Genomic DNA, 13,463 nt, shown 5'->3' on the forward strand with positions numbered 1-13,463 from the left:
CCAGGAACACCTTTAGGTGTATAAAAAAAAATAAATAAATAAAATAAAATAATAAATAAATAAATAAATAAATAAATAAATAAATCGACCATTTCCATGAACTATTCAAATATTTTTAAAAAATGATATGAACATAATAGAAACCTTATGGCTATAATAATAATAATAATAATAATAATAATAATAATACCACCCTGGCTATTTATTTCAGCTACAGAACCTTTTAGTCCTGACCTTTCGATTGACAGAACACATTAGGTCCAAGGTGATATTAAAAGTTTTTGAGTTAGTGAAGTTTGGCTTCATTCTTCAGGTCACCAGTCAATCAGGTGAATAATAATAATAATTATTATTATTATTTTTTTTTTAAACCAATAATAAATATAACTTTGGTAATAGTAGTAGGCTGTGCTTTTGAACAAACTAACACACTCTCTTAGCCAGAGACAGAGTCTGTCTGTTTTAGAGAGAGACAGACAGACACAAAGAAAACGGAAAGAGAGAGAGAGAGAGAGAGAGAGAGAATGATCACTCATTTGTCAGTGCTATACTGTCTGGCCCAGCCTCCATGTATTGCTGCACCCATCTTGAGTTACCACTCCCTTAAAATACAAAAAGAAAATTACTGTTAAAACATTTATTGTTATATTTATTGACATTATTACACTGCCATATAGTGCAGGTTAACTCTATTTCTCCATCTCATTTTCAGAAGCATACAGAAATACAGAAAGAAAAAAAAGAGGATAACCTTGCATATTGGCTGCTTTTTCACATCAATGATTTTACACACACACACACACACACACACACACACACACACACACACACACACACACACAGTCAGGTAAAGGCAGTATTAGGGGCAAACTCTTTATCTCAAAGGTTCCTGCAGAGCCGTATCCCCATCAGCAAGTAAAGGAAAAAAAAGAAAGAAAGAAAAACACGAGAACCACAGACTGCGTTACAGATGCCCTGACAGGGCACACAGCCCACTTATCACTTCTCACAGCAAGTTTGGAAGAACATTTTGCTTCAATCCATCAATTGTCTATTTTTATGGCAAAGATGACTATCTTTTTTGTATTTATTTTTCCCCTTTCCTTCTGAATTATTGTATATCTCTTTTACAAATGTCCCAGAGGACCTGGAACAGTCAGTCTCAAAAGTTAGTGTTTTTCCCTTCAGTTCACTAAGATTAATCATTTTTCATCTGGAGTTATGACACGTCACCAATGGCACACTGAAAACAAAATGTCCCAAGAAAAGGGGGAAAATTTACTACCATTGTTTCAGTGATAGGGAGTGCAAAGAAAAAATAGCTCAAGAGAAAGCGTGAGAAAGACCGATAGAAAGGCAAGTGAAGGGAGGAAAGGTGGAGGAAGAAGAAAAGAGGAGGGGAAAAAACAAAAGACAATGAATATGCAAATAAGGGACATGTATGTACATGATGTTGATAAAAATGATTTTTAAAAAAGGATATGATGTTTATCTGACAGTCTGTAATTCACCCCTTGTGGATTAAATAAGAATGAAATTCCTTCTGTGTGTAATAGTGAATAAGCACAATAGATGGCTAGGGGCGGACTGGGAACAAACCGCAGCAGGGAAATTTGTTTTTAAGTGCTGACATTTATCCAAAATCATATTACTGAACATGCACCGACTAGGCTGCATCAGAGCTAATAGTAGAATATCACATAAATAAAAATAAAATATAGCCATAAAACAAAAGGGCTGCATGAAAATTGCATGTAAATTATAAATGTATATTCCATAACATTCTAAAACACAACACTCCTACATGGTTTCTTCTTTGTTGGCCAATCCAATGGCTTCCTCCATCATTTTCCTGTTAAGTACCACCTTCTGAAACAAATCTATTCAGTACATTTCCATCATTTCTTGAATAAAGCATTATGTAACTGATTGATGAGCAGTTTCTCTACTAAATACGTGTCACAGAATGAACTCATGTTGATGAAGGGTTACAAATGTAGCCCAGATAGCTAATATTGATGTAGTTTTTTGTTTGTTTGTTTGTTGTTGTTTTTTCATTGCTGTTTTTTACTGTAGTATTATGAGACTGTCACACCAGGACTATTTTTGCTAGCTAGTCCTGTTCTGCCAGCCCTTTAAGTACCTTAGTGAATGTTCTGAGGGGAAAAAGGGGCTGGCCACACAACAGAAAATGGAGCAGCCCAACGGGAAAAGTCTGAAACTTCCCGATGGCCAGTCCGCCCCGAAGATGGCTAATAAATGAGCTCCCAAGAGTCTCCAATGGCTCTCACCTGGTTTTAATGAGAGAGTAAAGACTGACCCACAAAAAACTAGAGAGAGAAAGGAAAGGATAGAGAGGACAGAATAGAAAATAAGTGAGATCGAGGAGAAGCAAGGAGCGGACAGATGTGATTGACCTCTAGGGAAATTTGTTAATAAAATATTATTATATAATAGACTATAAATGAAAGTGAACTGAAAGGTACAAGAGGAAATACTGGTAACACATCACATTAAAGTTTGCATATAGCAGTTTTCAAATGGCTTCATTCTTTTTTTTTTTGATAAAGTACACCATTAGGAACTCTGAAAAGTCAAGAATTAATATTTGCTTACAATTACAAAAGAAGCTACTTTGCTAATTTAACGATTATGATTGCTTCATATGCAGACCTTAACAAAACATGTTACCAAAATTAGAGCAGAGCTCAAACAGGGCTGCAAGAGAGAGGAAAAAAAAAATCAACATAGCATGTGTGATTAAGCTAATGGAGGAAGTGAGAAAGGAAAAAGTAAGATAAGGAAAGAAGAAAAAGATAAGAGGCCACACAAGGGCAGAGGCTAATTGTTATAAGGTTTGAGAGTGGATGGCTAAAAGTACCCGTGTTTTGTAGCCAGGCATCAAGTCAGTCTTGTGCATAAGGATGGGGCATGGGCTCAAGGGTCAAAGGTTAGAGGTTATGGGTCAGGGTGGGACTAGGTGAGGGTGATCAGGCTTTGAGGGCATGCCACTGTGCCACGTTGGTGCGTGGCCTGCTCAGCATGTCTTTCCAGTGCTTCACCTCTGCAGGACCACTCTTCCATGACAGATAGATCTGAGCCAGGAGCAAACACACACACACAATTTTTGAATTAGTTGTGGATTTCTGTGCTAGTGTTATACTCTAAGGGCTGTAACACACTAAGATGACTTGGAAGAACTGCCTCATGTCTTCTTTTAATGTTTCGAACAGTTTCACATAGCAATAACTGCTATGGATAGTTATTGTGAAAGTGAATAGCTCTCCACAGCAGCAGGTAGCAGTAGACTGTATTAATCATCAAAAAAAAAAAAAACCTCGACACTAAACCAGGCTACTGGTGTACTACTATTATGGTGTGTTCCATTTGAACTGGGAAGTTGGAATCTCTGGGTTCCCAGTTGGAAATTTCAACTGGAACACCCCCTGAAAATGGATTTCTGACTCAGAAAGTCAGAAGAACCTCACCAACCCTGACCTTAAAATCCAACATGGCTGCTCCATGAATCAACAGAGTGAAATCTGTAGTAGTTTACTGTTTATTAGCACTTTTGTCTTATTGATGTCTCATTAAATGAGTCGTACACACAGTATTGTCCAACTTCTATCTGTGGACATGTTGTTATGGTGTTTATATCCACAAAATACAACTTAAAGCGTCATCATCAACTGGTAGGGCTGAACGATCTATCGTTTTCGACTGAAAATCGCGATCTCAGACAACACGATTTTGGGATCGTCAAAGCCGCGGTTTTTCTCAGTGCTCCTAAACTGACCTATGTTTTGTCTCGTCAATAAATTGTCCTCATTTTTTACACTACAGACAAAAAAAATTACGTTCAGGAAAGCCTTGTAGCACTCAGTGTGAAAGAATTTTGTGAATATCTCCTTCCGTTTTCATGTAAATCCCCGTCGTTTGGAGGGAGCGCTGTGAGGAGAAACTGCGCTTTCTCTGTGTCTGAGCGTGCGGGTGGGAGAGGGGCTGCTCTCTCACTCTCACACACACAGGAGGGAGGGGCCCTGCAATAGCGACTGCTACAGCCACTGCATCACTCTTATTTCCCACAGGGGAATTGTTGGCTCTAGTTATAATTTATAATGCTTATCTACATTCTTTTACAAAAGTGCAATATTTTGAGGCTGCTGAGCCATTGATCAACCTTTTTTTTATGTCTGATATGTTGTAGATGGGAAAAGTAAAAGAAGCAAAAGTTTACTTAAGAAAGATGGCTCTCTTTTTATTTTTATTTTAAGTTATTATAACTTGTTCCTCAGGCACTCAATGTTAATAAACAGGCCTACATTTGAAATCTGTTGACCTCAGTTTTCATTCTTGCATTAGCTTTATGGAATTCATTGTATTAATTAATTTGCACTGAAACTTGATTTAAAGAAAAAAAATCGTGGTTGAAATCGAAATCGTAATATCTGCCAGAAAAATCGCAATTCAATTTTTTCTTAAAATCGTTCAGCCCTATCAACTGGTATTGCCAACAATGGCTAATCTGGCTAGACCTTGTATTCCGGCTAACCTGGCTAGGTTTTCCAACTTATTGTAGGCTACTGGAACTTCCAACGTCTGAGGTAAATGGAATGCAGCATTAGTGTACTGCTGAACTAAAGAACACGACTGTATGTCAAAACAGTATGCCACCTGCTAGCATTAGTATCAGTAGTTGCATACTGTCATGACATACTATTTCGTGTGACAGTATATGGTTTGAGACATAGTCCCAAAAAAAATCTGAGTAATCTGAAATATTTAGCAAATGATCCAAAAATAAGGTATGAGGGGGCACAGTGCAACTAAGACATGGTGTAACCACAATATGACCTTGGAAGTAACACTGAACTTCACATTACTGAGGCTGTAGTTATCTTGAAAAGTAATCTTGAAAAGCGAATTGAATTTCTTTGTTAGATATGAGGAAAATGGTGTAGCTGTTTGTTGTTTGTGAAATATGTTCTATGACATACTGTATGCCAGATGTTGTGAGACACCCCCCCCAAAAAAACCCCAAAGAAACCAAAACCAAAATCAACCAAACAAACAAACAAAAAACATGCTGAAATGTAGTTTTTCTGAATAGTTTCATCAAGGACTAAATTGTATTCTTTATCATTATAGATATCGTATAATGATAAGCATATCTACACCGTTCACACAAATATATTTATACCATAATACATGCTATAAATATAATTCATCTAAAGCATACAAAATTCCCAAAGCACAATCCATGGCCAAGAAAATAAATAAATAAATAAATAAATAAAAGCACTGTCAGTTTAAAAGTACCTTGCCGATGACATCGTTACGGCTCAGCCGGTCCTTGTCCATGACAGTAATGATGATGGTGGTTTCTCGGAGCACGTGTGCAGGAACGTCAAAAGGAAAGGACTCATTAAAGACGGGATTCAAGCAGCGCTTAATAGTAATTGTCTTTTTCTTCTCCACACGCTTGTCTTTGTGCATGAGCCACACCTTCACATAGGGATCTGCAAATAATCAGAGAATAAAAGTACTGCAAATCTTCACAGGTAAATGAAAGCACACATCTGGCACATGTCTAGAGCTTCTGTTACAAATATATTTTTTTGTGAAGTCACTGGCCTTGCCTTCTCATCACAAACAAGTAAAAAGTTATGAAAGCAGAATGACATGGCCAAGTGTAAGTGAAACAGTGGTCTGACATGGTGTCAAAATGAGCAGTGAAGAGAAGAGGAAAGGAGACTGGTTTACTGTCAGTCTTTGATGCTGTGAGATCTATAGTGTGCATAAGACTGCAGATGAGTTTTGAAGAACCACTAGGTCTGTAAAATGAGGACAAATAGAGACAATCCAATCCAGCATGAAAATGAGAATGAGTCATGTATAGAAAACAAAAGAGAGAAGGAAGAATGCAAGTCCGTGCATGTTTATTACTGGGTATACGTTTACCTGATGTGCCTCCAATGTCCATGGCTTTAAGGTTGCGTGCTTTTATAATGTTGACAGTGATGGTGTTAGCAGTAGGATTATAACACAAAGACACAAGCAGATCTCCTCGACTCCCCTACAATTCAAACACACACAAAAATCCATTTTATTAATACTCATACCAGGACTGTAATACTTGTGTCTGTAAAGGATGATACTGTGTTAAAGAAGAACCTGTAGTCAGGCATGTCATCATGTTTACTTAATTCCTAATTTCCATTTAAAGCTCACAATTAATTCACACATCTATAGATTTAATCAATCAACATCGCATTCAGTGTCAAGTCACTCACACTGCCGTCACTACACGGTTTCAGGTCCTTCCAGAAAGTCTGGTGTTGGCCCAGCTCCACCTTGTTTAGGGGAATAGACACCTCTCCTATAGGGTCATTCCTGCTGAAGCGGTCATAATCCAGCACTTGCAGGTACAGTGTGCGCTCTCGCACCTTCTCATATGGGAACCCTGGACAAGCAGATAGAACTGGTCATGTCACATAGATATCTACAGTCACTCTTCAGCCAAACACACACACACACACACACACACACAAAAAAAAAAAAAGTCAGTGCCACTGTAACAGCAACTCTGAAATTACCAAGAACTGCAGTGCAGAGGAACAACAGAGGTTTTGTTTGGGAACTTAGCGAGAAGAAGAGTTGAGTGCAAAAGTTTACATCCACCAGGTTTGTAGTATTCGAGTCCAGGACTTGGACTCAAGTCTGACTCGTGCCTTGACTTGGACTTGAGCACTGATGACTTGGACTCGGACTCGTGCATTAACTGCATTCGGACTCATAAATTGGAGACGAGGACTTGGATTTTTTCTTTATTTTTTGTAACATGCCATAATAATTTGCCATAAAATATTTGCATCTACATTAATTTTTATACTAATGTCATGCAAGAGAATGCACATTCACTTGTTCATATGTCATGTTCAGGAACAAATTAATATTAATGGTGCTAAAATGCCTGGACAGAACACCCCTAGGATTGTCCGCTTTGCTTATACAGACTTCTCGTGCAGTGGGAAAAAATGCACTGCTATGTGTTCCATATGTAGAAGAACTATTGAGGAGATGATGGGGACAACCTCAAACTTCAATTGTCATTTGGTAAGACTCCACCCAGAGAAGGAAGTGACACGTTATGTTCATTGCCCTGTTGATAGCGGGGCTTGCTGAGCGAGCAACAAGCTTCGTATCTGTAGCCTATTAACTAAAATGGGGCAGTTGAGCAGTAATGTCAGTCCAACACAGTAGCAGAGACGCTTTCACATAAAGGCAGCAACAGCCACCGTCAAATGGTGTGGATGGAGTCTTGTTCTCAGACTTGACTAAGGCTACGTTTACATTACGTCGAATCAGCAGATCATCAGATTAACGTTCTTAAAACGATTCGCGTTTACACTAAAACCGTTAGCCGTGCACACAGCAACACCAATACGCGGATACGCTCGGCTCCGCAGGCATCCTGCGCTCCAAATCACTCCGCCCTGAACAGCGAGTGCCCTCTGGAGGGTGCGCACTCCGGCCCTGCGCAGCTCACAGAGCGCGCGAGTGAAGTGAACAAGCCACGATTCGGGACTGAGCCGCTGTGTGTGAGATCCCAGCGCATATCACTTATTACTTGCAAGTGGAAGGATGGCAAGCCTAAAGACAATCATAACTACACAATGGGCAGTATTTGCATCAGTATTTGCAGTATTTTCATACTTTTATACTCTTTAATGAAAGGTGATACAAGGCAGAAGTCTGCGCCGTTTTTCAGCAGTCGCGTCACATGACCAACGCCAGCGAATCAGGAAGGTGGATGTCACAGTGACGTTGTCCAATGAGACGCCAGCTAGAGCTCAGCACAGCGTATTCGCGTATTCTCAATGTTTACACAGCACCGGAGCTGATACGATCTAGATTGAATACGTGGACGCTGGCGGATTCCCGTTTCCCCGCTTTTTCAGGGGGGTTAATGTAAACGGACAGTGCATCCGCGAAGAAAACGAGACAGATACGGTCTAGTGTAAACGTAGCCTAAGGCTACATCCACACGACAACGGCAACGAGATGTTATTTAAAAATATATCGCGTCCAAATGGGCAACAATCAGTAAAATATCAGGTCCATATGGCAACGCAACGCTTGCTGAAAACGATGCAATACACATGCCACACCTCTAGGGGCGCTGTAAGACAGTCCCTTCGGAGACACCAGAACAATAGAAGAAGTAAGGACACATGCACATAAACTATTATGCGCGAGACTTCATATTAGCCATAAAGTCAGGAAAATCTGTTCGTAAAATTACATTATAATGACCAAATACAATGAAAAGTATTTTTCCAGTCTCACCTGTGAAAGGTAATCCCATGTGATCTCGTTTGGACGGCAAACCTGTTGGTACAGTTAAACGCAGCTAATCTTTATTCTCTGCTTTGACCTCTCCAATATGGCGGCGAGGATGACGTATGATTCTACGCGGAAGGCGGCGTCTTTAATGGTCCGGAATAAATTGAATACTACACGTTGATGGATTAATTTGTTGTTTCTCACCTGTGAAAGGTAATCCCATGTGATCTCGTTTGGATGGTAAACCTGTTGGTACAGTTAAAGGCAGCACATGAATCTTTATTCTCCGCTTTGACCTATCCAATATGGCGGCGAGGATGACATATGATTCTACGCGGAAGGCGGCGTCTTTAATGGTCCGGAATAAATTGAATGATACACGTTGATGGATTAATTTGCTCCTCTACGCCCTTTTTGAGGAATGTATTGTCGGACTTAAACCAGCATCTGAAGAGGTGAGATCGCTCATTTTTTTCCCTATTTTTGCTGGCGGGATTGACTCTGCCCTAAGGGCAGAGTCTCTCTCTCTCTCTCTCACTTTGCACCATTACACAATAAATATTCACAGTGAAAATATTTTGTAAGCGCGTTTCATGAACCAAGTTATAGGATTTGTTGACAACTCGCATCGCAATGAGAAGATCATTGGCACTACTGGTGTTAAGAATCAGACCATTTTATAAATGAATATTTTGCTGTAGAGCTGCAGTGTTTGTACAATTGCATGTTTTTGCTTCACTATTACTGTCACTATTCTGCTTCTTGCATTACTACTGGGAACTAACACTGAACATAACAATAACAATAATAATAATAATAATAATAATAATAATAATATCCAAGCTCGTGTTTCACTCTCACTAGTGCTCTGTAAGGCTTTTTCCTGGTGATATTCGTTACACTTCTACCCGGCGTGAAGCACTCACAGTCATGTGGTTGTGACGTCATCGTAAACAAATCCGTTCTACTCATCCAGACGACTTCACAACGGCAACATTGCCAGATCTTTACACTCTGGAACCCGTTCTCAAAAAGATTGCGTTTTGAGCACCCAAAACGCCGGTGCCGTGAGGACGCCAGGCCTAAATGATAAGCAATTGTATCGGAGTCACCTGAATCCGTTGCCGTGTGGACAAGGCCTCAGATCAATAGTGGACTCAACTCGAAATTTTCTTTAATGACTCGGACTTGAACACTGGGGACTCAAGACTGGACTCAGACTCGAGGTTTAGTAACTCAACTACAACACTGACATCCATCATGATTTTTGGGCAAAAAAAAAAAAAAAGGAAAACCCACCTCAGTTTTTATCTACAAAAACCTGGAAAATTACAAGATGTTAAAAATAAAATGTGTATGCTTTTACATAACCCAAAACAAAAGGCAAAATATACAGTAAAACTGTTCAGAAAAAAGCTTTACCATGACCTCAATCTCCAGAATGGGCTGTGTATGATAATTTGCAGAGTTAGAACGGATAGAATAACATTACAACTGAAAGAATCCAAAAGTTCTTCACAGGATATGAAAAACACCAGAGGCAGTTCTAAAGCCACAGAGGAGCACACAAAGTAATTAGAGAATATTTATATCATCCAGTAAAGATGCTGTAAACTTTTTTTCTTATGCTGATATTTTTCTTTACTTTGCTAGATGTAATACTATGGGAATCTCCAAGATGGTAATATAATGGCCCTTTTCCACTACCCTTTTTCAGCTCACTTCAGCTCACTTCAGCCCGACAGCTCGCGTTTCGACTACCAAAAAACAGCACGACTCGGCTCGCTTCAGCCCTGCTTAGCCCCTAAAACTCGCACCGTTTTGGAGTAGGGCTGAAGCAAGCCAAAGCGAGCCGAGTGAGGCTGGGGGCGTGAGCAGACACTCCCCTGTGCACTGATTGGTGAGGAGGAGTGTCCTCACATGCCCACACACGCCCCGCGAGCGCGCTGGGATCTGTAAACACCGTAAACCCGGAAGAAGAATAATTACGAATTACGAGAATTTCTGAAGCCTTATGCGCCTCGCCTCATCTATAAGCTCTTGCCAGTATCTGTTGGCATTGTCGGTGACAACAAGCCACAGCACCAAGACCAGCAACACTAACGACTCCATGTCCTCCATGTTTATTGTTTACTATCCGGGTCGTGAGACTACCGCTTAAAAGCTCACTGATGTCACTGTTTGCGCTGCTTAACGACATCACGTGACGTCCACCCACTTTCGCTAACTCCACCCAATGTGTCCACCCACTTCCAGCCAGCACGGTTCAGCGCGGTTGTAGTCGAAATGCAACTCCAACAGCCCCGCCCAGCTCGACTCAGCTCGACTCAGCACGGCACGGCTCAGCCGCGTTTGTAGTGGAAAAGCGGCATAAGCTGCCTAGCCAGTCATTATACAGATGACGACACAAATCACTATCCATATTCAATTGTAGACTGGAACTACCAGGTAACTTATGGTTATATGTATGCATGTTAGAAAAAGTAATACTAAGTGTACAAAATAGGATTAGACTTGAAGCTGAAGTATACTTCCGCAAATTTCATCAGCACAGTCTGCGTTGACTGTGCATGCTGATACTGAGCAACCAGTAATGTGTATTACAAAAAATTTCGGCATGCACATGCGATCATCTTGTGCACTAAGATGTGTCAGCAACAACAGAAAATCAAAAATATTTTGGAGACACCCATGCACACGTCCATGTCTATGTTGCACAAACCATGTCCATGGAGGTACACTTTTGTCCTTAGTCTTAAACAGGCTTGCGTACACTTTTAACCTGCATACGTACACTGCAGGGTATACATAACTGTGGTCCTGCGAGTAAACAGAGGACTGCCAGGTTTCCCTTTTGCTCTTTTTCTTGACAAGTACTAAGTGTAGTTCAAAGCACACCTCACCAAACACTAACAGAAAGCTGATACCATACTTAACAGAGGATGAGAATTGGTCAAGTGCACTATATAGCACATGGTTGAACTCCAGTCCCCAATGTGATAACCAAAAATGCATGCAATTTATCATCCTTTCATAATAAGGTGTAACATTCCCAATTTTACTACTGGAATTGCTGCTGCTGCCATCCAAGTCAAATATGCTGTATAAAGTGTGCGTATGAGTGGTGCGTTCATAATAGATATAGCTTTGTATAGAGTGTTTTGGTAAACTGGGATGTATGGATGCTGTCAGACCCCACTTGCTTGCTCACTCGAGTTTGTTGATGGTGTAGTGGCTGCTGCTTTACTGTATGTCCAAGGGCTCCCTCATGCCTGTGTTTGTCATGCTCTGCCCTGGACTTCCACTCCGGAGATTACTTATCTCCCAGGTCAGCGCCAATCTGGATCCGGGATGGGAATTCCATCTAGCCTGCATTTCACTTCCTGGTTCTCTCTGCTGTGTATAAATAAGCCGTTCTCAGACCCTGACTTTGCCAGAATGTCTCGTTTTGCTATTCTAGCTGTTTCTGTGCCTTTATTGCATTTCATGGTTTTTGCTCAAGCTATTTTTCTAGTTCAAGGTTTTTGCACTAAGGCTTTTTCTAGTTCATGGTTTTTTGCACTTAAACTGTGGGTGGTCTCATCTCATCTCATTATCTTTAGCCGCTTTATCCTGTTCTACAGGGTCGCAGGCAAGCTGGAGCCTATCCCAGCTGACTATGGGCGAAAGGCGGGGTACACCCTCGACAAGTTGCCAGGTCATCACAGGGCTGACACATAGACACAGACAACCATTCACACTCACATTCACACCTACGGTCAATTTAGAGCCACCAGTTAACCTAACCTGCATGTCTTTGGACTGTGGGGGAAACCGGAGCACCCGGAGGAAACCCACGCGGACACGGGGAGAACATGCAAACTCCGCACAGAAAGGCCCTCGCCGGCCACGGGGCTCGAACCCGGACCTTCTTGCTGTGAGGCGACAGCGCTAACCACTACACCACCGTGCCGCCCACTGTGGGTGGTAAAAGAGAGCAACTGGACTTGCTTGAAGATTCTTGAAGACGTTTCACCTCTCATCCAAAAGGCTTCTTCAGTTCTGTCTGACTGGTAGGGAGCATCAGGTATTTATCCTCTCATGGATGAAAAGCTCATCTAAGGTGTCATTGAGTCATCCTGTTGGTGTGGGTCACTGGGGGCTGGTTGTGAACGGCCTCGAGAGTCGTTAGGATGATCAATGGATTGCCCGTTAGGGTGATCAATGGAATGCTGATTCTCTCTGTCCTCATGTGAGTCACTGAAAACAGCTGGGTTTTGGTGTGCATTCAGTTCTCTGGGAAGTGTGCCAAGGACTGCATTGTAGGTGGCTGATAAATGATGTCTTAGACCCCCACCTCTGTTCAGTGATGGCTGTTCCAGGTTGACAAAAATGGCTTCTTTAACTCCTCGCTCATACCAACGATCCTCTCTGGCTAAAATGCATATGTTGCAATCCTGAAATGAGTGTCCTTTGTTGTTAAGATGAAGGTAGACAGCAGAGTCCTGGCCTGAAGAACTGGCTCTCCTGTGTTGAGCCATGCGCCTGTGAAGCGGTTGTTTAGTTTCCCCAATATATGAATCCGTGCATCCCTCACTGCACTGAATGGCATACACTACGTTGTCCTGTTTGTGTCTGGGTATTCTGTCCTTAGGGCGGACCAGTTTCTGCTTCAGGGTGTTACTGGGTCTGAAATGTACCGGAATGTTGTGTTTGTTGAAGATCCTCCTGAGTTTCTCAGATAGACCAGAAATGTAGGGAATGACAATGTTCTTGCGTTTGTTCCTGTTATCCTCCTTGCCCATTCTGTTCCTTTTTCTGCTCTTGAGGAAAGACCAGTTGGGATACCCGCAGTTCTGAAGTGCTTTCTTGATGTGATTCTGCTCCTTCTCTTTTCCCTCTATCGTTGTAGGGATATTCTGAGCCCTGTGTTGCAAGGTCCTAATGACCCCGAATTTGTGTTCCAGTGGGTGGTGAGAGTCAAAGAGTAGGTACTGGTCTGTGTGTGTGGGTTTCCGGTAGACCTCGATGCTCAGGCTTCTGTCTTGTCTAATGTGTACATCACAATCCAAGAAGGCTAGATTATTCCCACTGACATCCTCCCGAGTGAAGTTGATGTTAATATCCACTGCATTGAT

The 13,463-nt window shown here is 41.4% G+C and overlaps 1 protein-coding gene across 1 annotated transcript in view; it reads right to left on the bottom strand.

Moving 5' to 3' along the window:
- The window catches only part of syt7a (synaptotagmin VIIa), a 304,956-nt gene that overhangs the window by 17,701 nt on the left and 273,792 nt on the right, over positions 1-13,463 (bottom strand). The window contains exons 10-13 of the mRNA XM_060914462.1: positions 6,294-6,463; positions 5,962-6,076; positions 5,320-5,519; positions 2,882-3,095 (exon numbers count right to left, since the gene is read on the bottom strand). Coding sequence (XP_060770445.1) covers positions 2,991-3,095; positions 5,320-5,519; positions 5,962-6,076; positions 6,294-6,463 — 590 coding nt within the window. The 3' untranslated portion in view covers positions 2,882-2,990. The remainder of the gene's footprint in view (positions 1-2,881; positions 3,096-5,319; positions 5,520-5,961; positions 6,077-6,293; positions 6,464-13,463) is intronic.

Source organism: Neoarius graeffei, chromosome 2 (genome assembly GCF_027579695.1).
Source record: "Neoarius graeffei isolate fNeoGra1 chromosome 2, fNeoGra1.pri, whole genome shotgun sequence".
NCBI lineage: Eukaryota > Metazoa > Chordata > Actinopteri > Siluriformes > Ariidae > Neoarius > Neoarius graeffei.